The 24,964-nt window shown below is 47.2% G+C and overlaps 1 protein-coding gene across 1 annotated transcript in view; it reads left to right on the top strand.

The window, feature by feature from the left end:
- Positions 1–24,964, top strand: part of ctnna2 (catenin (cadherin-associated protein), alpha 2) — a 357,955-nt gene that overhangs the window by 62,236 nt on the left and 270,755 nt on the right. Inside the window, exons 3-6 of the mRNA XM_035417945.1 lie at positions 11,746–11,941; positions 19,105–19,271; positions 22,283–22,402; positions 23,921–24,187. Coding sequence (XP_035273836.1) covers positions 11,746–11,941; positions 19,105–19,271; positions 22,283–22,402; positions 23,921–24,187 — 750 coding nt within the window. The remainder of the gene's footprint in view (positions 1–11,745; positions 11,942–19,104; positions 19,272–22,282; positions 22,403–23,920; positions 24,188–24,964) is intronic.

The following is a 24,964-nucleotide window of genomic DNA, read 5'->3' as shown; positions in this document are numbered from 1 at the left end:
TATTTTTCTGAATTGTGTTTTAGCATTGAAGAAAATTTTTATTTTCGGATATCCTCATTTTCATAAATGTGTGGTTTATTTCCCTCATAGCATACGCTATTGGGCTATAGGCTACATCAAGAAAAAGCTTCCAAGAAAAGACCACGTGGGCTTCATTTTCACAGAAGAAGGGAAGATTTGAGGAGTGACTCCCAACGTACACTGCAGCTGTTACCTTATCCATGGTTCTCTAGTGAAAAACAAAATGGAGGCCCAACTGGCCTGTTTGGCTTGAAATAAGCAGTTACCAGACGTACTTGTTAGCTGGGTCTGATCAAATCAAGAATGATTTTCACCTTCCTGGAGTCTGGAGGCGTTGTGAAGGATTTTGTCCATCAAGGGTCTGCTTAATCGTTGCTTAATGAAGCGGGCAATGAAGTTTGGCCTGCACATTAGATTGATTAAACGCACTTTGTATGATTTTCTGTTTTTTTTTTGTTTTGTTTTTTTGATGACTACATAAATCCCACCATCTGCTACACGCGGGAAAGCTCTGCTAATGATCGCTAAACCGCAAGGCACGTTTTCCAAAATTAGACCTGGAGAAAAACCTTGGCTTCAGCGCTTCCCCACGTCTCTCCATACCAGGGGGCCTGATTAACCAGCCTCCTCGTTCCCGATTTCATTTTAAACCTATTTTTGTTTCTCCCTCCGTGTGTTTGGGAAACTGCAGCCTGATAAACTGGAGCGCGTTCAGCCGTAAAACAGGATTAGCGGTTTAATTTTGGTAGCTGCTGGATGAAATTTCAATCTCACCTTGACTGCAGCGTCAACAGAACAACGTGGCGTTTCGGGTTTGGTGTCTTGAAAGATGAATTCGTTCCTCTGGGCTTCCCTCATGGGCCACTATAAAATGTGCAGAACCAAAACTGCATCGTGGGAGAGAGTGGTTTGAGGTTTTTTTTTTCTTATTGATTCTTTTTAATCTAGCTAAACAATTTGGGATTTTAAGGCGCTATCTGCATATTTGGTTTCTCCTTAATGGCTTAGCCAGCCGCAATTAGCAAAGAAAAAAAATAGAGATACATTTTAAAGCAAAAAAAAAGGTTTTTTGTTTCATTCATTAATTTCTTCACATCATTATGTATCTATTAAAGGCTATTAGTTCTAGGAGGAGGCGTTAATTATTTGGGGAATGAACTTTCACAGTAAAAAGGCCGGTCCTTTCTGAGCACTTTTTCCCAGGGATGCTGAGTCACCATCTCCTTTATTGTTCCGGCGCTAATGTTGATCCTGCTGTAATTCCGTTTTTTCTTTTTCTCGCTTTTTTTTACTCTCTGTGCGACGGGCTTGAAGTCCAGGCTTTTGAATCGAAGACATTGATACAGGCTGTGGGCGCAAGAACACGGTGGGTGAAGAAGAACAAACTTCGCTTTCATTCACCGCCTTTCACGAACGCTAAAGTACCTCGAAAGGGAATCTCTGTCTCTTTGTGTTCTTCGCAACGTATTAAAAGTTTATTCTCTTCATCTTGAAAGATGCTGTATTTGGGAAAAAAAGAACAAAAAAAACAAAAAAACAGCACGGTAGCAGGGTGCGCAGTGCACTTGTGTTCCCTGTGTTTTTGTTATAAAATCAGATGTGCCAGCGCGCGGAATGGGCGGTGAGGTGCGTTCCATCGACTCGCGTCTCTTCGCCCCGCTGAGAATCCGTTCGCTGTAATAACGCTCCTCTCTCTCACCCTTACCTCAGCCGCCCTGCCTCGGAGGACGCGTGCGAACGCATCGGCAGAAGAGGGGGGGGGGTGAGATTACCGCGCCAGACATTGTCCTGAAATCATTATGTGAACGGCGCAGTCCTTCTGCTTGGGGCGCGGGTGCGGGTGGGGGTTGGGGGCTGGGGGCAGGGGGCAGGGGTGCGGGTGGGGGTTGGGGGCTGGGGGCTGGGGGCGGTGGAAACACGATGTTCTGTACGGAGCGGGGCCGCCGAACCGAGACGGGCCCCGTTGTCACGGAGCTCCGGCGCTCCCTGTTATTCGGATATGATTCCGATATCGAGCCGTCGGCGATGGTCTGTAAAAGCAGAGCTGTGAAAGCGGACGGGGCCAAATTGAATTTTCTTTTTTTTTGGGGGGGAGGTAGCGGGGTGTGTACAAAGCAGGGCCGTTCAGATAAGGAGGACCGAATCTCCTCCCTCCTTCAAATTGGTTTCCCGACACAAAAGGGCGACTCAGAGTCCCGTGCGATATCAGCGGGAAGCGCGTGCGTCTCAGGCAGCTGGAAAGGGCAGCGGTGCCTGATGGGAAACGCGGTCCCCCCCCTCGGCCCATGGGTTTTAATGGAGTGGGCTCGTTAGGCCGGCATAATCGGAGGGGGCCGGCGGCGCTCGGCCGCGGGGCCGCGGTGACATTCTGCGGCCCCCGGCGGCTCGGCCAGCGAGCGGCTCTCCGGAGCGGAATGGGCACTCAGGAGCCGCCGGCGGAAAATTGCACCGCTTACGGAGCCGTTGAGATTTACCGCGGCGGGTGGGAGGAAGAGCGCCCGCGCGCCGCGCGTCAGGGACGACTGCGTGGCATTTAAGCCGCCGCCCGCCGTCATCGATCGACCAATAAAAATGGAGAGGCGCGACACTTCACAGCCTATGGAAAAGGTTAGCTCGCTGTACTGGAAATAATTTTTTTTTCCTTTATGGATTTTTTTAAATCTATGGTCATTGGTTCTTATTTGAAGCGTGCTGGGACATCGTTTAGCTTTTGTGCGTTGTTGTTATAATTTTTTTTTTTTTTGTTAATTGAGTTGTTATAAATAGGGCCATCTGCCTCAGACGCGTTGAGCAAGGTCTGCGGTTGTTGTACCGAGCCGTAATTACTGTAACAAACAATCGCTGTCCTGTTGCAAATGGAACGTGGGTGAGGGGGGTTGTGTACATGTTTAGCTGTCATGCTGCAGGACTGATCTGTTTGTATGGTTAGATGGAAATAGGGGTCAATGCTGGAAAATTAAACAAAATAAATTGGCCTATGCGTACTTGCGAAACGGCATCAGTCGCTGCGTTTTTAATTCCCCTGCACCTATGCACAAGGTTTAACTGTGTGATATGTGGGCTACATGCGGATGGTTGCACGTTTGGATGATGTGGGTTTCCGTGTAAGGCGATTAGGCTACGTGTGAGAATGTGAACATGTGAGTGTCACACGTACAGGGTGCAGAAAGGGGTCTTGTGTGCTCACAATGGGCTTCATTCACGCAACATGTGTACTGTCTCATTTTGTCATGAACTGCGTGTACGAACGTTTCCAAGAACATTTTGGCATTCATCGTTTTTTTCTTATCTGTATTTGCTCATGGCTGTTTCCTTATGCAAACCACATGAAAATGATGCACATAACATAACATTTACAGACAGCCTGCATTCATCATCTCATACACCTGGGATATGCACAAAAACAAATGTGTCATGAATCTCATATTGTTTTTTAGTACAAACATTTTTAAGAACGAAAGTAAGAATAATTAAGACACAGTACTGGCTTTTTCTTCACTTGATCAGGAGTATGCTCTGGTTAAAGTCCAGTTCAAATTTCAGTCGTAACGAATGCAATTTAATTGCACCAATGTAATTCAGTTGGTTAACATTACTTTGATTGATGACAGCCTTGTTTCTCTGATACTCCTCACTGTAAGATAAAGCAAATTAATAAATAAAAGGCAAACTTGCTTATCTCATTTAATTTTGTTTTACTGTGTACTCATAGAAGTACCCTTGGGGTATTTTAATAGAATGCATTAACTGTTCTTAGTGATCACATGGCTTGTGCAAAAGCACTGAGGAATATACTGAATTACAAACTGCAGAGTTAAGGAATGCTCATTAGAGAGTGCTGTTAAAGATGAAGGAACAGCAAAATAAGAAACAATACAAGCTCCCTGTACAGGCGCTCACCGCCAGCACTGATTGGTCCAGTACCGCTGTCCTCCCAGGAGTGGGCTAGTTGTAAGTCAGCCAGGGTTCTTTGTTCCCCGGGTAAGCACTACACTAGCTCCTCCCACCAACCTGCTAGGCTCCCTCGGGATTAGTTGGTGTTTTAGATGCGGGGCACCTTGTGGACCTGGCTTACAACTCACTCACTCACTCACTCACTCAGTCACTCACGTTTAGCAGGCTGGAGATTCTTCACAAGAATTGGGAGTGCTACGTACGTGTGGTGCTTCACATCACTGTGACACTGTGTTCCCTTGTTAGTCAGAAATGTCAGTCACTGCTAGCTCTCCTGTAGTACTGTGTGGTCTGTAGGAGGTAAAATGGACCTAGTCTCTCGTCCTTGGGTGAGTGCATTGGAGGATACAGTCTTCCAGGTCCAGGTGGCTTAGTGCTTCTTCTCGCACTTCTCACACCTTCCATTTGTAGAATAGATATTTGTACTGCAAAAAAAAACGAGCAATAGTCAGAGGGCCATTGTGCCGTGACAGGGGATTGGCCTCCAGTGTTTATTCTGCATAGCACATATGTTTCAACTGTTTACATTATACGTCACGAAATGTGAGGGCTGTTGTACTTGATCCAAAAAGGCTTCAGATCTGAGTTGTTGCCGAGGGCTAAATTGCAGCATAATGCGTTCAGCAGTAGCGGCGGCCTAATTAATGAGAAATATACATTATCAAGAGAAACATCGGCGTCAACAGCAAAAAGCTCCCTTAAGTTCACAGCTGATGAAAAGGAACAGAGCCGGCCCGTTTGAATCGGGTAGAGAGGCCTGGTTTATAATGGCTTTGGGGTGGGTGACGTCACCTGTTGTTAACATCTGACTGTGCGGGGGAGGGGGGAACGACAACAACGGTACGATAATAGGGTGTGCTATGAGATTGATCCGGGCCCATTATGGACTTACTGGAAAGAGAATGTCATTTTCCATCTCTTCGGCTAGTAAATTTATCATGTGGTATTTTACATTTAGACATCTGAGCAGCAGATTTTTTTCTTTGTGGCTTTGCACATCCAGCTCGGCCTTTCTTCTTGCCTTCCTGTTTAAACCATCCTAAGCTAGTCAAGCTGGTTTAAGTGGTGTTTTTAGCTGGTCAACCAGCCGTTCACCAACTGACCAGCCCATACAGCCAGCTAGTCCACCAGTTTGACCACCTGCTTACTCTACCAGCTTAACCATCGTTGCCCAGCTAGAGACCAGCTTTGACCAGCCACAGACCAGCCATGACCAGCTATGAGTGTTAAAAACACAGCCTAAATTATCTTATACCAGCTGAGAATCCCTGCTGGTCTTGGCTGGAATTTCCAGCAAGGTTTGCTGTGCTCTGCTGTGCCTTTGTACACCGTAACGTGCTTTTCCCTTCCCGTGAATCTGAGGCCTCCTGCCGCACGCCCGAGGCTTCCCCTTCCACTGCGTCCGCTCCTGGAACAGCAGCGACGCCGCGCTCGTCTTCTTCCTCGGCGCTGACCAGCTGGGAAGTTTGAGAGAAGTCTGACCTCCCTTCCCACGTCCCACGTTAGGTTCCTCGAGTGTAGCTGCAATAGTAGCTGCTTTCGGATTCCAGCTGCTCAGAGTATCGAGCGAAGCGCTACGCTGTTAGCGTGCAAGCTGACATATCCTGTAGTTTTGGTGGGTGGGGGTGGGGGTGGGGGTGGGGGGTGTTTGTTTAGAACTGCAAAGTCTATTTAAATTCTTTGTACTTGTGTTCATACCTTTGGGAAGTGCCAGTTGAAAGAAGAAAAATCTATTAGTTCTTAAATGATGTTGATATTAAATAATATATAAATATAAATAATATGCTATGCTATTATATGTTATAATATGCTATTATAATTTTTTAGTGAGCAGCCACAGACACCCTTTAAGCACGAACAGACACTGATCAGCCTTAAGATGTGCCGGATGTGGGCGTATGATGCTTCTCAGCTTTGGGTTCTTTTCCTCAAAATAATCCTCAAAACTCCCCATCTTCAGCTGAGTCCCTTAAAAAGTCTCACAACCTTTTCCCCATGCCTCCTTTTAATGCGCCCCATTTATCATTGGCTGTCATAGACTTTTCCTCTGAAACTCTGGTAATACATTTTAAATTTTTTCTACGTTTGGGGTGAACTCCCCTGGTCTGGCTAAGTCGCAACCTTACACCCTACTGGGGTTTTGATTGCTCAGAGAGAGTGATGGAACTGGAAACCAAATGGGACGTATCACAGAGGTTCTGTACTGCACACTACACACACACACACACATACACACGCACACACACACAGGCACACACACACACGCGCACACACACACACACACACACACACACACAGCACAAATATGGATAGATATGGATGTAGGGTAGCAGTGTAGAAGTAGTGGTTATAGAGGTTATTATAGGTTTCCTTCCTCGGTTGAGCACTGCTCTTGTACATTTGAGCCAGGTACTTAACATGCTTCAGTAAATATCAAGCTGTATAAATGGATTGCATATAAAATAAATGAATGCATAAAAAAAAAAAAATACAGTGTAAATCGCTCTGGATAAGAGCATCTGCTTTAAAGTGCCTTTATTTACTATATCATAGACATTTACTGGTTCCCCCCGAGTATTTTTAAAAATTCATTTCTTGCAGCTCCCGACCTTCAGATGTTTTCCAAGTTTCAAAGAAATATGAACTTTTTTTTTTGCACAAGTGAAGGTGCCGAGCGCTCTGCAGTCAGACCGATTCCCCTGCTTAATCTTTAATCCGCCGCATCAGTCCCCATTTCCAAATCAAAGGACAAGACAAAAGGCATCTCTAATGTCTTCAAGCAGAGATGAAAGGCTCCATTAGATGCCAGGGCCTCACAGCTACATGGCATGGCTTCTGCTTTGAAAAAATGGCTGAGGAGGCCATGTTTGATGGCTGTCTCTTTAAACGTCGTTTCCTGATCGCAAAGCGTTTTCATTTTGGGTTCAGCTTTCAGCCAATGGAGACGCGAGCGAGAGTAACTGTGATGAAGCTGTTTTGCGGTTGGAGTCACTCGTATAGAGAAGGAGAGGCGTGAGAGGCACGCACTGAAACATCTGGAAAATGGCGTCTTATTCAAGGTGCTTCTTTTGATTTAGATTTCAGGCGCTTGCACATCCTGTGCTGACCGTCGGGGTCAGACTTCAGTCCTCGTCTTGGATAGTGTGTGCCTTCCCAGTATAGAATGTGGAACTAAGGAGCTTGGTACAGTCTGCACTGTTCATCTGTGTGTGTGTGTGTGTGTGAGATATTTGTGCTCCTCCTAAAAATGTATTTAATTTCTCCAACAGATAGAATATAAAATTGTCACATAATCATTTATACATGTAGCATAAATGCTTGATGTAAAAACGTGATGTGTGCGGAGCGGAGAGTTTCAGCCATGGATCAGCCGGCTGAATTTGGATTGCATATTTTACAGTGCTCTGGCTTTTATGACTTTCTTAGGGACTGATGCTTTTCACACTCTCTACACTGCGACCGGAGAAGAGAGAGATTTATACGTGCGTGAAATTGACACGTCTCATTGAGTCTTATTTTTTTTTCCACACCAGTTGACACAAATATATGCAGAGCCTATAAAAGAATTACACCAGCTTTCTTACATTTTTTAAAAGCTGCATGCTGACCCATTTAGACATGGTTACATTACATTACAGTTATTTTTTCAGATTCTCTTATCCAGAGTGAAGTGGAGGATATCACTTCTAGTCTCGGGAATACAGAAGTGTGATAATGAGAAAGAAAAGGAGGCCTGTGTCAAATCAAAAAGTGTCATGGTAGCCCGACAGACCAAGAATTATAATTGTGAACATCTATACAGACTGGCTATTTTTTATACCATAACTAGCCTATATCATTATCCCAAATGGAAATCAAGAAAGAGCCCGTGGCAGAAGACCCAGAGTTTTTAAGACACTTGGAATTGAGTGACCAATACACATGCTTGTAAATTAACGTTGTGCCGGCAAAGAAATGTACGACGAGTGCTTTAGAAAACGCGCGTGCTACCGTGTGTTTGTTGGGAATGCCGAGGCTATAAATGTGTCAATGTGAATGAAATGCTATCGCTGTTCGTAGCTGGGAAAAGGCCTGCCGGCATGAAATAGCGTTTAGTTAATAAAATGTGATATGTGATCATTTCTATACGCTAGATGATTAAAAGAGGCTGCTAAATATTGCAAATATATTTCACGTTAAAATGTCATAAAATGTTATGGTCCCGTGTGTTCTGTTATGACTGATAGTGTTTGCCATTTTGTGCTTGTTTTGTCTGAATTGTTATAATTATGTTCGGTTTGTCTTGGGGGAGGGGCTACAGCTGTATAAGAGTTGTTGTAAAGAGCTGTTGCAAAGGAGAGAGCTGAAAGTGAGCTGTAATGTAGCCTAGTTTATGGGGTAGATCAGGTAGAGGAGCTACAGTGGCAGGTTGACCAGTGAGGAGGAAGTGGCAGTAGTCCTGATGGGACTGGGTTGAGTGAGGTGAGGAGTGGGCGGGCTCTCCGACACACCTGTGAGACCTCTGAGACACAGCCTAGCTCTTACAGGGACAGTTTGTTGCTCAGTACCACCCTGGGATTCTTGAATTTGCACTTGTCTCTGTGCTGCCCATAATGAGGCTCTGTTGGCGCTGAGGGTGTCGGATAGCCCTGGGCTAGGTGAGGATTGCCTTGCCGGTCTGGCGACAGGGGGATAGAGGGAATCAATTGTTGAAGAGAGAGTCAAGGAGTGTGGATATAACTGTATCAGGTGGGCAATTGCTCGGAGAAAGATTCAAGAGATGAGAAGAGATGAGAGGGTTGTGGTGGTGCAGAAGTCTATGCCAAAAATCTAATGTGGAATTAGGGTCAGAAATCAGACCAGAAAGCAAGACAGGACCTGTCTTGGTGTGCGGTTAAAGATTATTCTGTTTTTTTCTCGGTTTCTGAAATTAAAATTCCTGTCCTCGGACCAAATTCCTTTTTTTTCTGGACTAAAATAGTAATGCCTAATGCTTAGGGAATGTGGAATTTTGACTAATTAATTATAACGATGCAAGTTTCATTTACAGCGCTGCAGTATTCTAGGAGAAAGAAAAAGGAGAATTTTGCCAAATGGTTGAAATAAGCCAGAGCTTTGGTGTCTGAGTCATTCTCAAATATGCCAGACGAGACTTTCCTGCCGCTTAATATAGATCCTATTTCTTTCTGTTGTCACATCGCATTTCTTAAGCAGAGCGTATGTTGTCATGGCGATGCGAAAGTTCTCCTCTGTGTCACGTAGGTGGGTATGAAGTTGTTATTGAAATCTGGCTTTAAAAGTTTGCTCTCCGCTCCCCTCCTTTCTTCATTTTGATATAGGCTAGATTCCTGTCGTCTTTATTTGCTGCCCGTTTTTCTGTGTTGTGTTTGCATCGCAGCATGCGCTTGTTGGTTTGGCTGCGCGGCAAAGTGTGAGCGATGTATGTCACGGTTGTCCCTACTGTTTTACCTCAGGGCATTGTTTTTCGTCACTTGAAACTTCAGGAAAAGCCAGCGTGTCTTTTGAGCAGTTGTCAAAACCAGCAATCCAAGACCTTCAGAACCATTGAAGAGCTTTTTACTGTACACCTTAAGGGACATAGTACGGTTTCCATCTTGGAATGACAGTCAGGAGTTTTTTTCCACTCAGAAATACAGGAAGTGATGGTTCACGGGGAAGTGCCGGTTGCCTGTTATTTCTGTGTTCAGGTAGTGTTGGGAGCGGTAGAAGGAGTGGACCGGGGTGGACCAGGTCGCTGAAGTCCCGAGGACGACGGTCAGTACGCGCAGCGGTCTGAGCGATGACCGCTGTCTGACCTTTGCGCTTGCTGTCTCGGTCAGGCCGCTGGGGCTAAAGGACGCTGAATCCATCCCTGGCGGTAACAGATGACTTAACTCCGCCACAGCCTGACCGAGCCTCTTTGTGCTGGAGGTTCGATAAGCCGCCCGCCGAAAGACGCCGAGACAAAAGACGCCCGGTGTAATTTGCGCTCGCCGTTCGTTCATCAGCAGACAAAAGAATGCCTCCGATTCGTTTAACGAGCCTTAATGAATCATTTGAAGATTGCGGTAATTAATCAATTTGGCTGTTTGGAGGAACGGTTGCCTTGTGCTGGGTAATTTAAATGTACTGTGCATTGATGTTTTTATTAATTACCTAACAGAACATGGAAGCCTCTGGTTGGATGAGAAATGGGTCTTCTTTCATTTCAGATGTTGTGGAATCCTATTAACACAACAAAGAGGAGGAGCATAGTGTTCAGTGCTTTAGGTATCTTTCACAACATGATGCCTTGTCCTAACATGGCCGACATAGGGAAGTGGGAGTGTGTATACGGATTTTATAACACACAGAACCGCTATTTCAGGCTAGATTGAGACGAGTTTAAACGTGGGAAACTGCAGCAGCTGTTGTGGGCTGTGCCGCCTCTTCTCTTGTTAAGACTTGCTGTTGGGGATGCAGAAATCCAGGGCTATGAAGCCCGTGTTAAAAAGCAAACCGAAAGGTAGGGATCCCAAATGTGGGTTTTGGCATAAACAGACGGAGAAACGCTCGGCACGTCTCCCGTTTGCCGAGCGGTGATCTTGAGGGCGGGCACCGTGCGTCTCGTCCTCGGTTTGCAGATTTAGCGAAACGACTGGAAGCCCGGCACATTAACGAGGAACAATCCCCCAAATGCCGTTAGTCTCATGACTGTTTAATGGCCCGTTTTACGGTCCCAACTTTTCGATTTGGAAGGAATTCGCGGGGTAATACGCAAGCGGTTTGGAAATATTGACAAATAGCCCGTGACTCGTTCGTTTCGCTCTCACTGGCAAACGGGGAGGGCACGGGATTCTCACGCGGTGCCCTTGAGCAGGGGCGGAGCTAAGGGGGCATAACAGAGAAAGCTTTTCTGGGCACGAGCAGGGCCGGGCGGCCCTTAACCCTTTGAAGAGTACATTGTTTTGGAGTGTTTTGTTTTTTTTTCTTCAAAATTCTATGCCAGTGTTATAGAACTCCATTGCTATAAAATTTCCGGTAGTGACTGTTACATCAGCATCAGAATGTTCAGCTAAGAACATTCTAATCACATCTCTGTGATATTACACCTTAAGGGGCTAGAGATGGTGTATGTGTACTGTATGTATGTATGTGTGGGGGGGGGGGCTTTCTTATATGTTTTCCCTGCGCTAATAATTTCCAGATCCGTCCCTGGGCTTGCGCTCAGCTCCTGTGTGACGGAGCCCCTCGTTAGCGTCCGTTTCCGCGCGCTGTGCAGAACTGTGTCTAAGCAACGTTCTAATTCATTCGGAGCTGTCAGAGGGATTGATGGCGTGACACATTTGCTTACAAGCGCCCATTATCAAAGCGAGTTTGGCTATAACAGGAAGCTTATCGCGCACTGGAAGCGCTGACTTCCTTCGGAAGGCGTCCCGCGGCGTCTGAACGCCCTATCTCCAAATTGATCGCCTCGCTCCTCTTCGAGCTGGGGGGGGGCGACCACGGCTCACCTCCGAGCGCGGCAGCCCGCCGGTGATGTCATCTCTACCTCACATCGTTTCCTCTCGCTGTTTAAATACAACGATAGTCTTTAGTTTCTGAAGATCTCAGCCATTATATAAAATAAGCAAAACTTCAGGTGCAGCTCTTTATTTTTGCTCCTTGTTGTGTTTGTTTATGTGTGATTTTTTATTTCAGTTGCTGGTGTGAGTTTATGCCCAGCCGAGTGTTGTGTTGTTTGACCTGGGTTGGGTCAGTGAAGCCCCTGCCTGTCACACGCCTGTAATCTCTCTCTCTGTTTCCCCGCAGGTGACCACTCTGGTGAACACCAGCAACAAAGGCCCGTCCAGCAAAAAGAAGGGCCGGTCCAAGAAGGCCCACGTGCTGGCCGTGTCCGTGGAGCAGGCCACGCAGAACTTCCTGGAGAAGGGCGAGCAGATCGCCAAGGACAGCCAGGACCTGAAGGAGGAGCTGATCGCCGCAGTGGAGGATGTCCGCAAGCAAGGTGACGCGTAGACACGCGCGCGCGCAAGCACATGCACACGTACGCGTACGCCCAGGCCACATTCTGTATCACAGCTCGCACTGGAACCCACCACCGGTGTCACCGACACTTACGTTCTCACACACTCAAGCCGATGCATTTTGGATTGTTCATACAGGCCCGTGGAAGGTCTTAATAGAATCGCCACAAAAAAACGGACCCAGCTGCTCGTTGCAGATAATGCAGACGGCGGAATTCTCCCTGTGGTGGGGGGGAAGGGGGGGTTGTATATTTAGTGAGCTTTGCCGCTGAAGAGAATCTAACGCTCGGAGTAGGGGATGTGCCTTTAACAGTTTGCGACAGAAGTTTCATTTGCATTTTGAGAAAAGGTCAGTGTTTTGGGATTAGTCCCAGTCCCTGCCCTGTCCCTGGGATGTTCCCATTATGCGTTTGGTGGGTACACTTAACCACAAACAGCGCCAAGTGTCCTCATCCCTCCCTTGTGCTGCGTGTTGCTTCTCCCTGAGGACTTGCACAGTTCCTCCAGAGTGAAGAGAGAGGCGGAGCTAAATGTTGCTGATGGTGTGTCTGTGCATGAAAGAGGAGGGGCAAAGCGGGACTGTAATTAAACCACGCCCGCATCAATGTTCAACAGTGCCGGCAGTCAAAAAAATTATGTGTACTCTCTTTTTCAAAAGGCTTTTTTAAGCATTAATAAGTAGGAAATGTGTGCTGTTCCTAATTACATTGCAGTGACAGCACACCAGGGCTGAATGTATTTATTTCCTCATTATGCGCTGAACAGCTGTTAAAACAAACAAACAAACAAACCGACCGAGAAGCATATTAGCCTTTAGCTTAAGATTTTAGAAATGCTTAATGTTTACATTTTAGTTATGAAAACTTTCAATGATTACTCTTCCTTAGCCACCATTACAGTATTTGATTGTACTCAACACTGAAGAAGCCAAATACCTGACTGACGTGTTTCTAAGCAGGTATTTAGCCTGAGTCTTTGTGTGTGAACAGGCTTCTCACAGCTTCCTCTGCTATAATATTTAAATTAATTCCCTCACTCATTGGTGCCCATCTGTTTTGTATTGTAAGCTATTTCTTTTTACAGCTGAACTCTGTAATTAGATCAAAATAAAACTGAATCATGCTGAAAGGTGGATAATCTTACTCTTTAGAGATGTCACTGTATGTTTTGCAGTCTGCAGCAAATTGACTTGGCTGAACTGGCAGAGGTTGCATCTTAGAAATCAGAGTAGAACGATCAATGCAGACTAAAAATATGTGGACCGTTTGCTTATAAATAATCTATTCAAGGTTTGGCATGGTGATTAATGAGTTTGAATGAATAATCACAATTAGAAAAAACGTGATTTTTCACACAAAAGCAATATCAATTTTTTGTCAGAAGGGGATTCTTCTCTGATTAATAATAATATCATAAGTAACAGTTATTGCACAATGAGTGTTTAGTTCTTTTTCAATTTCTTGTGGTGGAAAAGGTGCATTCTTTTGCATTTGTTAAGAATGTGTCATCAAGCTTTGAGATAGTGCCATTGATGCTCCTCCCACACATGGTGGTGCAGTACACTTTAACCTCGCCATTAGATGCAATATTTCAGTGCTCCAGAGTATTCCCAATAGCCCCGCCTTCAGGGGGTGTGTCCTCAGCATGATGTCACTCATGGGTGTGTGTCAGTAGATGCTGTGCCTGACGGACTGAAGATCTAAGTGGCAGAGCCAGTGACTCCTGACTATGATTCTCACTAGCAGGAGTGCTTGCGTGATGCGGTCACCCTTGAAACGACCTTGTGTACCGGCTGTTACGGTGCCTTCACCCCAACCCCCACTCTCCTTCCCCATTTGCACCTGGTGGCCTTGCTCCTTAACCCCCTCCCCCTACACACCCCACCGTCCCTGAACCTGCCCTCTCTCTCTCCTGCAGACCAATAATCTGCCTCTGAGGGGTGAGTAATGAGGGGAAGGCCACTCCTCTCTATGCATCAAATCTGCTGAAATGGCGGTGTCTCTCAACAGGGACCAGGCCCCTGCCAGCGAGGGCTGCATTCTGCAATCTTCATGCAGCTCATCGTCCATGTTTTCTGATTAAATGAGCAATCTTCTCCCATCAGCACGTTAAAGTTAACAAATAAACCGAAAGATATGCTAAAAATCACCTTGGTCACTTGTGCAATTATGGACAATTTGTATCATTTTTTAAAATATTGAGTATATTACATTTGCATTACATGTGCTTTGCTACGTCTTATCAACAGATTGTATTTGGTTAATGGCAAACATTACGTTATTTATAAGACATGGATTAGCCTAATTGGTGCTGAATAGTGTACTGTACACACACACACACACACACTAGCATTCTCTAGTGGAATGGTGCACAGGAGCCACCCACTCTGTTATTAAAGATCTGCAGTTCCATCGGTGTCTCAGCACCACTGCACCACACCGCTATCGGCCTTCTGTGACCGAGCGGCCTCACCCCGAGCGGACACAGCAAGTGGGGGGGGGGTTCTCCTTTCCTCCGTGCGGGCCCTCCACACACCCCTGCGCAAGTTTAATTCCCCCGGCTCTACGGATGCAATCCCAGCCCACCTTTACGCTCTATGGTCTGCTTGCTACCGCTCCCGTACCTGGTTTTACGAGAAAGCTGCTCGTCTATATATTTGTGATTACGTCCGCCCGGGAATCAATTTAAAATGACTTCAGAATAAATGCATGCCGCATATATTGAGTCATTGACCTTTTAAAATTGACATTTACTGTTTGTATTTAGTGGATTATTTTATCCGGAATGACTGGCAGCATATGGCATACGATAAGGTCAGATTAACAAATTTATGTACCTTTTCATATCCTGTGTGCAGTCCTGTAAAAGTGCACATTTACATTTATATATTGTCTGCAGTCCTATGTACATTTTACTGTTTAAATGTGTAGGATAAAATGCATATAGCAATGGTGAAGTTGGGAAAGATTGATAGCTTTTATAACATACAGTATACTGCGCATTTTATCTCACGGCTTAACATTCCCAGCCCTCTGCCGGGTTTGACGACGCGTTTCTCCCAGTCAGGAGTCTCTGCGCCCGGAGCGTGATGTGCGGGGACACGTGCGTGCGGGTGCTGTGTGCGGACGTGGGGAACGCAGCCCGGAATGCAAACAGACGCAGCCCCTTTAAAGTTTTTTACGAGAGCGGCGCTTTCCGAGACGGGTTTTCGTTCCGAGCCGCTCGCGGGCTCTTCGATGTGATGCGCTGCGTCACATGATTGATCGGAAGCCGAGGGCGACAGGATACGGAGAAGGTGGCGGGTTTCCTGCTCGTTGATGGCCATTAAGTCAGCCTTCGTTCCGCGGGCTTAAACGTAACGATCCTCGCTGTTTACTCTGAGTCACGCAACATTAACAGCTCAATCGTGTCAGGGTTTTATTTTTTTTACAAATAAAATAAAAAAATCCATGCGTGTTTTGAGTTGGATGGATAGATGTGATAGATATCTAAAGTCCTCAATTTCAGCCTCCACTGACAAGTTGCATTCTTATTGTGTGTGAACTAGCAAGAACTTATGTTTAATAACTGCCCGTTCTACCATACTAGGCCATTTCTAGTTTTCCCCGATGTTTCTACCCTCAGTTCTGCAGTAGGCATCATAAAATAATAATGTGATGTCAAATTGACTCTTGTCCCATTGGAAACCTTATCAGAAATTATTTCTTGAACCTTTAAAGCTCTGTTCGAGGGTGCTAAGGGCAGTATGTGTATTGTGTCTTCACCTTCAGAAGTTTAACTCCGATTTTATTGTATTTGATTCTGGGCCTGCGTGTGCTCCGTAATGAGCATTGGTGCAGCTGAAGTCCCAGCGCCACGTTTTCCTCTGTCCCTGTATGCCTGCTTCCATTACCGCACGCGAAAACCCGCTCGGCGGCTCTGGAGGGGACGCGTTGGGCCGGCAGCGGCAGCAGGCGAGGGGGTCCGAGCTCCTCCGCTGCCCCCCTAACCCCCCCCCCCCCCCCCCCCGGCCTTCTGGGCTAATGGGAAGCTTTGGCCCAGGTGAGCACACAATCAATCACAAGCCCCTCCCCCTCCTCTACCCAGCAGCCACTGCGGTGACCGGGCAGCCCTGCAGTCAGACAGCAGGGCAGGAGGTCTCCGGGACCAGATCACGTTTGACTGGGATGCGGCTTTGATAGACAGGGGAAACGCCCGCTGAGTGTGCAATCTGTCATCGTTGAAAAGCAGCCCTCCCCCTCACTAAATAAGTGCGAGACTGGGGCGGGATGCTGATCGAATAAAGCCCTGCTCAATCAAAAATGACCAGCGGGCCGCTCTCTCCAGCTGGGGTACAGCATGCGAAAACGTTTGGAGGAAGTTCTCCTCCCACAAGATCTTAAAACTTGATTGCGGTGATATAAACCGCTCTGGGTCCTCTGGGAGCATTCACATTTAAAGCCGGTGTAAAGCGTCACGCGATCATCTTGTCATTGGATGGCCTTGTGAAATGGCAGCCGCTGATAGTATCTTCATTTGACACATTATCTTTATTCGCCCTGATTAAATTATGCAGCCGGTCTCGATGTCCCCCCCGGCTCTCTAATCGAACCCTCGACGCCAGCGCGGCGCTTGGAACTTACCCGAAAGGCGGAAAGGCGGCTTTGAGTTACTGCGACTCGCCCCGCGTCCCACGGTTACGAGTGCGCAAGTGGCGGGATCGCCAGGATTTATTCGCCCGTTTCATTGTGGAGAGGAGCCGCTGGTGTCCCTGGGCTTCTCGTAAGATTGTAATCCTTGGATGGCGGTAATGACGCTCCCCCCAACCCGCCGCTCCCCCTTCCCTCAGGTATGCAAGATTAGCCCCTCCCTTCTGCTTCGCGTTCACGGGCGGTTCCCGCGGACGACGCTCTGTTTCAGACCGGGGCTCATTACACCCGAAGCCGTCATCGTCGTCATTCGCCTTCAGCTCCCCCCCCCGCCGTCTATCTCCCATAATGCACCGGCAACCCGTCCCTTTTACACGGCAATCATTTAAAGCGCTTTAAATGGCTTGAAAGAGGCTTCGTTAGAGTCGGTCTCTGGCGTATTCACGCGTCAGGCTGGCTGTAATTATCTCGCTGAATGCGACTCACTCTGCCTCCCGACTGAAGGCTTTATTTCAGCCCCCCCCCCCCCCCCCCCCCCCCCCCTCAAAGGCAGAGAAAATCACCTGCCCATTTCCGATGTTTAATATCTGCCATTGTGCAAATGAAAAAAAAAAAAAAAAACTTTTGAAACGAGAGGCCTTTTTACCTCTGCAGATAGTTAAGGCTCATTCCACTGTCTGCCAGATGAAGGGTATAATTTTGAGAGCATGACTTCTTATTGGTAACGTCACACGGGCTAATGGAGAGCGGAAGGGATGTCAGTATTCATGATGATACGTTTTTTCTCGATTTGTGTTGCTGCGCCACGCAAATTAATTATGAAAATTGTTCTGAGCCCACGCTAGTACACACGGTTTTCATGTTGATCCATCTTGGTCATTTTATCATGTGTTGTACACCAGTCGTAGCAGATGAACAGAAATTCCGGGCTCCACGCTACACGCAACATTTTTTCCAAGGACCACACGCGCCCTTAAGTTGAAAAATTTAGGAACACACTAATGAATACCAATTAGTAGATGTGTCCCTAAATGATTTTTCCTGTTAGCGCACATTTAAATGTTCCTAAAATGGGAGCACCGTAGATCCCTGAAATGGGAGTGTGGGACGGCCCTAAGAGTTTTTCTCGAACAGATTCAGAAGTTCACATACAAGAACCTCCTTATGAACTATAGACCTCTGGTGGATTATCAAAAAAATAACTGTGCTGATTTTTACTGTTGAAAGCCAGAGAAAATGTGTTACGACTTAAAACTGTGTGATTTAGAAGAGAGAGCATGAAGCAGGGTCATGTGCATCTCTGAAGGGTACCTTGTGAATGAGATAAAATGGCCTCGCTTGTGAAGTAGCTTAATTGGGGAGGTAGGAGTGGATCTGAACTGAGCCCTGTGATTGGTGAACACAATAACTGCTCAGGCCTCAGAAGTCCACCACCACCACCATAAAAAGCTGAGTACAGATTCTTGTGTGTGTGCGTGTGTGTGTGTGTGTGGGAGTGTGCAAGTGTTGTCTGTGTGTGTGTGTGCATGTGTCTGTCTGTCTGTCTCTGTTTTTCTGTCTGACCTCCTGTCTGTGTCTGTGTGTGTGTGCGTGTGTTTGTGTGTAGGGGCATGTCTGTGCACAATGTTACTTCAGTGTTTTGGGTTGGGATGGGACCTGTTGGGTAGATGTTTTGGCCAGTGAGCTAACCCCTGTAACCTCTGACCTTTGACCTGTGTCAAATGACTCAGGAGGCTCACACAGGTCTGTCAGTACTCCAGTGTGACTCCCTGCAGTAAGACACAGACTCTCCGTTCACCACTCTGTCTCTGAACCCCACATCTACCTACATTACAGCTTGCTTCCCTCTACCTACTTCACACAGCAGCATAGAGAACAAATACATCATATCGCTGAGCTTGATACCTTATTAAACACTGCTTAATACTCTTTATAGAATTCATACCGATTCATTAACAAAGCAAATTGAATCATTGATGTCATGGAACCTGCAGTGAATCAAACGGGCTATCCAGCTGCTGTGCTGAAAGTGTTTGAACAGGTTATGAATGCAGAGTACAGTGTTTTCAATTGTGACAGCTTGAGTGTTAGTCAGTTCCATTTCGACTCTGTCAATTCATGAAATGATTTTTCCAGAACGTTCTATGGAGCCTTTTTTCAGTTTATGAATTGAATTTCAGTGCCTTCATGTACTTTGTATATATGACAGACAGGCATTTTGTGGCAAAAATATGTCTTGGTAATTCAGGCCTTTAGTGTTCTGTGTGCAGTGCCCAGAGAGGTCTGTGGGGGAGAGCTTCACTGTGGATTTGAACAAGGTGGGCATTTTGAAGCTGGATTGGGTGCGTGGGAAATGTGTAAACTGGGTTCCTACCGTCGACATGTTGTTTTTATTAAAAACAATAAATCATTGTTTCATAAAACGAGGTCGTAAATCCACGGTCCGTCCCCTCCCTCTGATAAATCCCAGGTTTGCTGTCGCTGAGCTTCCTCGTGTCTGTGTGCGCCCCCTGCAGGTGAGACCATGCGCGTGGCGTCCTCGGAGTTCGCCGACGACCCCTGCTCCTCGGTGAAGCGCGGCACCATGGTGCGGGCCGCCCGGGCCCTCCTGTCCGCCGTCACCCGCCTGCTCATCCTCGCCGACATGGCCGACGTCATGAGGCTGCTGGCCCACCTGAAAATCGTACGCACCCCCCCCACACCGCCACCGCCAGACCCCCCCACCCCACTCCGTCCTGACACTCAGCCCCCGCTCTCCTCCCCCATGCAGCTTTCACTCTCTGCTCTGCCTGTCAGGCTAATGCATCCACCTGTTTCTCTGCATCAGCAAAAGAAGCAGGGGCACACACACACACGCACACACACACACAGGCACACACACACTCGTACACATGCACACTCACGCACTCACACACAGACACACACACGCTCTCTCTCAGACGCATTAATTCCCTATGCGCACCCTTTCCCCAGTAAGTGCCACTAAATGCATATTACATGAACGTGTACTCCTTACACACTGCCTTTCATTAACCAGGGAGGTATTTGGATGTTATTAGCCTAGGAGCTATGCCTTATTGGTGCAGTGCTTTTTCAGCACATACAGATATGGATGCATGTGGTGAACCTTTTTAATGGCTAATGAGCTAGCGGCAGCTAAAGCGAGTAATTGCAGGATCTCAGTAATAGGTTTGTGACAAATTTAACCGTTCTCCCTCAAGACTTGATGTAGTCTGAAGTTTTTATTGTGTTTTTTTTTTTTTTTTTTAATTACTGTGAGGATTTTACAAGATTCTAAAAGCCTGTCCTTTTTTTTGCCCACGGATCTAAATTTTGACCTTTGTCAAGCTTTCTGAAGACTTCTGAAAAACTCCCGAGTGAAGTAAGGTCGCTTGCGTGGAGGGTGCGGGCTTCACAAATCAGTGTGGAGTCCCTTCGCCAGGTTAATGCGGGGTCGGATTTCTCCACCACGCTCACAGAGGCATACCCCCCCCCCTTTCCCAAAGTAACAGCAGAATGAATGTTCGGGACCGTCCTCCCCATCCTTTGGATGTACAGGCGCTTATTTGCAACTGTACTTATTCCTGTGCGCGATAATCCCCCGTTCCTGTCACCGTGACGATTTATATCCCAGGAAGGCTCAGCTCCCATACAGGGCTACCTGTGCGCGCATTAGCATATAAATGAGGAGAGGCTCCGTGTCACTGGGACGTCTGATAGGGCTCTCCTCCCACGCCGATCGTTAAAAACCGTAAATAACCCTCCGCACTCCTTACCTTTTATGAAGCTTTAGCGCTTTCCTTTAATCATCGATTAGGCCCGGCGTGTTTGGAGTCGCCACGGCGACAGGTCCGGGAGCCGGGGGACTCGCCGGTTGCGACTGGTTACGGGGAAGCGCTTTAAAAAAAAAAAAAAAATTTTTTTCCCGCGAGCGTTGTTCGTCGCGGCGGGTGATTGGTTAGCAGCTAGAGGGTCAGCTGAGGGGGGAGATGCTCCAGCGTTCTCTTCCTTTACTCCGTTTCCTGTTCTATGCTTTCAACTGACAGTCACTTTAATCAGACGAAACACTGCATCTGTGTAGTACTTCAGTGCCCTAGTAGCCCTGTGCACACAGTTTCTCCAGACATTCAAGACACGTTAAAAGACATTTGAGTTCCATATTTGAACGTGTCGGGCTGGGTCACGGTAAATGTCTCGGCTCATTCGCTGCGTTGCGAGATCGTTACGTGACTTTCATTTCGGAAGGTACCGGAAGGTCTGGGAAGCACTGCCGTCGGGTGATAGGTGCAATTCCACAGAGCCGTGAGGGGAAATGGCCTTCCCCTGCTCCTCTGTGTGTGGGGGTTAATGAAGGGCAAAATGACCGCCTTCGGACCCACACCGGCCCGTGCCTCTTCTCTGCCCCCGGCAACCGTCCGTCTCCATGGCGCTAGAGCGACGAGGCCCCCCCCCCTCTGTTCTGTCAGCCGGCTAATAATCACGCCTGGCAGAGCTGCTATCCCATATCCATGACTGCAGGGAGTAATTGTAATTACACAGTTCACTCAAGCCTTCTCCGTTTCTTTTAACTCTCCACCTGTCTGTCTTTCTCGCTGCATCTCTCTCCCTCTCTGTCTACACCTCACTGTCTGTTTCTGTCTGTTATGTCTGCTCTCTCTCTCTCTCACTCCTCTCTCTATCACTCAGTTCTCTCTCTCTTTTGCTCTCACTCTCTTCTCTCTCTTGCTTTCTCTCTCGCTCTCTCACTCTTCTCTCTCTCTACCGCTCTCTCTATCACTGTCTTTCTCCCTGTCTCTCTCACTCTCTTCTCTCTCTCTCTCTCTCTCTCTCTCTCTCTGTCTCTCTCACTGTCTCTCTACCTCTCTCCCTCTCGCTCTCTCTCAGGAAAGTTTTGTGTGTGATGTGATAGAAAAGGCCCTGTGTCATGCATTATTCTATTCTTGTCAGACGGCACTTAAAGTTCCTCTCCTCTCCTTTCCCACACATCCCCCAGCTCACTATATAAAATCAAGAAATCCAGCGAAGGGTGTTAAACCTGTAAAATGAAGGCTGTCCCCATCTTAGAACACCACTGTTATTTGTTTCCGGAAGAAACGTCCCAATTATGGCAAGACTCGAACGGAATTGCTTTTGGTTGATCCGGAAAAGTGTTCGCCATTTTCCAGCTTGCTTATTATTGGTGCAAAAAAATCAAAACACTTCTAGAGAGAAATGTCACTTGAAATTCCTTTGGGGAAGCTCTGTACAGCAGCATGGACTACTTTAAATTGGTTGCATCGATTAAACAAGAGCATCTTTCTCCAGTGCCGGGTCATCATATAGATTTAAATCGTGCCATCTGTACAACATCTCTGCAATACTGCCATCAAAGAGCACTTCAGACAGGTTGCACATAAAAAGCAAAAGTCCTTAACTTTAGCAGTTGAGGGAGTTTATTTCTGTTTATTTCTTCAGAGCTGTATCTTTTGATATCAATGCTGTATGGGTCCTGGAAATACCTTTCATTGATTTATTTTTACTGAAGTTTATGGATATCTTCTCCATGCCTGTAAACTTTCTGTTCCTGCATATTAAAATATATACTGTGAGGTGAGGGTAACAGATGGTGTTTTCGGACTGTTCTGAAGGAGCGTGCTCAGTGCATGTGTGTGTTTGTGTGTGTGTGTGTGTGTGTGTGTGTTTGGGCATGGCTAGGTGGAGGAGGCCCTGGAAGCGGTGAAGAACGCCACCAATGAGCAGGACCTGGCCAATCGCTTCAAGGAGTTTGGGAAGGAGATGGTGAAGCTGAACTACGTGGCAGCTCGGCGGCAGCAGGTGAGAGAGAGAGACAAAGAGAGAGAGAGAGAGGGAACACTCTCTCTCCTCCGATACCGCTAATGCGTGCTACCGAGCTCCTGCAGAGTGAAACCAAGCAATTCGGGGTGGGGAGATGACAAACACGGAACGGAAGACTCGGGTAGCTTTTTGCAGATGTCTCTGATACAGTAAATCAGCGTTTATCGTTATCAGGGATCAACTTCAAAGCTGTTCCACCAACCGACAGGCTGTGCTCACACGCCCATGAAGACTGCCCTGGGGAGCAGACTACATGCATTCACACACACACACACACACTCACACACACACACACACACACACACGCACACGCACACACACACACACACACACACACACTCACACTCTCACACATGTACACGCACACACACACATACACTCACACTCGCACACACACACACGCTCACACACATACTCTCACACACGTACACACACACACACACTTGGAGGGTTCCATTTCGCCCCAGTGATATTACGGCTTGATTGCTTTCCCCTTCTCCGCATCTCCTAAAATAAAAGAGCGTTTGATCCTCTAAAGGAAGCGCAACCGGCGGCAGAGCGCTCTCCGACTCTCCAAGAAGAGTAATTACAATTCGGCCAATTTCTGTCTAGCGTATGTGCGGCACGGTTATTTCGATATCCGTCATATTTATTCCGCGTTCTGTGGGCCACTTGATTAAAATAACAAATGGCCTCGTTAAGATTCGCTTGGAAGCAGAACTCAGCCGATGGCAGGCAGGAGAACAGCGATATATTTCAGAAATGCACCCAAAGCAAAGATTTTTTTTTTATTTTCAAGATGGCGGCTGCGGGAGATCGATGGGAATAATTTGGCGCTGCCGTGTAAAAAACAGCTGGGAAGTCGTGAGGAGGATCTCATTGAGACGGACGAACCTTTAGCCATAGCGTATATTATTATCATGCTATTGCGATTGTATTGTGATTGGGTTATGTTCAAACTGAAATGTTATGTTCCCCTGCGGACTACTTTGCCTGGTTTCTACTGAAAAAGAGGTTCTGAACCTCAAGAGATCTCCACATGGAATTAAGGTTAAATTAAAGATGTTAAATTAAATAAAAATAAATGATGAAAATAAAAACTGGCCCAGGCAGTGGTGCAGTGAATAACTGTTGCCTCACAGCAAGAAGGCATTGAGTTTGAATCCCGACTGAGGGCCTTTCTGTGTGGAGTTTGCATGTTCCACCCATGTCTGCGTGGGTTTCCTCCCACAGTCCAAATACATTCTGGTTAGGCTAATTGGAGACTATAAATTGCCCATAGGTATGAACGTGTGAGTGAATGGTGTGTGGACCATGTGATGGATTGGCGACTTGTCCAGGGTGTGTTCCTGCCTCTCGCCCATTGCATGCTGGGATAGACTCCAGCCCTGTGCAACCCTGTCCAGGAATAAGCGGGTTAGATAATGGGTAGATGATGGAAAATCTAGCCCCTCCCTTCTCACTGCCACTTTGCGCTCTGGCCCCTCACCCCCCCAGGAGCTGAAGGACCCTCACTGCCGGGACGAGATGGCGGCGGCCCGCGGGGCGCTGAAGAAGAACGCCACCATGCTGTACACGGCGTCGCAGGCCTTCCTGCGCCACCCGGACGTGGCGGCCACGCGCGCCAACCGCGACTACGTCTTCAAGCAGGTGCAGGAGGCCATCGGCGGCATCTCCAGCGCCGCCCAGGCCTCCTCGCCCACCGATGAGAAGCACGGCCACGCCGGCATCGGGGAGCTGGCCGCCGCCCTCAACGAGTTCGACGTGAGTCCCGCCGCCGCCGTCCGCCGATGAAGTGTGGGGAGCCAATCGCACGGCCGAGCGGTCAGCCGGACTGCGAGTCTGTTAGTCAAGCAGTGAGTCAATCATTCAGCCAGCCAATCAGAGTCTGTCGATCAGCCAATTAGTCAGTTGGCCAGTCGGTGAGATAATCAGTGAGTTCGTCGGTCAGTGTGCCTTGGTTTCTTTGCTCTTAGTGCTGGCGGACGGTCTTTGTTTCAATTTCACATCACCTTCACAGGAAGTGCCTGATCAAAATCGGGAGGAGATAAATTGCAATATAAGAAAGAGAATCCAGCTTCACATCTACGATCACACCCTGCAGCTAGTCTTCGCAAATTTGAAATTAGAAAACTTCCTTCTCTGAACTGAGGGAAAGAAAGACTTTGATTCTTTGTAGTTTTTGTATTATATAAATTGCTCTGATAGTTTCTTTAAAGTGGCCCTGACCATAAAAAATGGCTTACATTATTCAGTGGTTAATTTGCAGGCTTATAGACTGGATTATGCAATCCAAGTCAGCCAGCAAGCCTAGGACAGATGCGCCTGTTCTACTCTACAGCGATGAGTCATTTAGAGAAATGGAGAAGATGTCTATCCGCAGATTTAAGTGTTTGTAACATACACTGTGACCTGAATGTCTTTGTGATGGTAATTTGATATCTTCATCTTCTGCCAGCCTCGACTTCAAAAGGGAGAACATCCAGCTTGGTTATGGCTGAGGAGAAAAACACGTCCTTTTGATTGTAGGGAATACCACCT

This window comes from Anguilla anguilla, chromosome 5, assembly GCF_013347855.1.
Source record: "Anguilla anguilla isolate fAngAng1 chromosome 5, fAngAng1.pri, whole genome shotgun sequence".
In the NCBI taxonomy this organism is placed as follows: Eukaryota; Metazoa; Chordata; class Actinopteri; order Anguilliformes; family Anguillidae; genus Anguilla; species Anguilla anguilla.
This window is presented reverse-complemented; position numbering and strand designations above follow the sequence as displayed.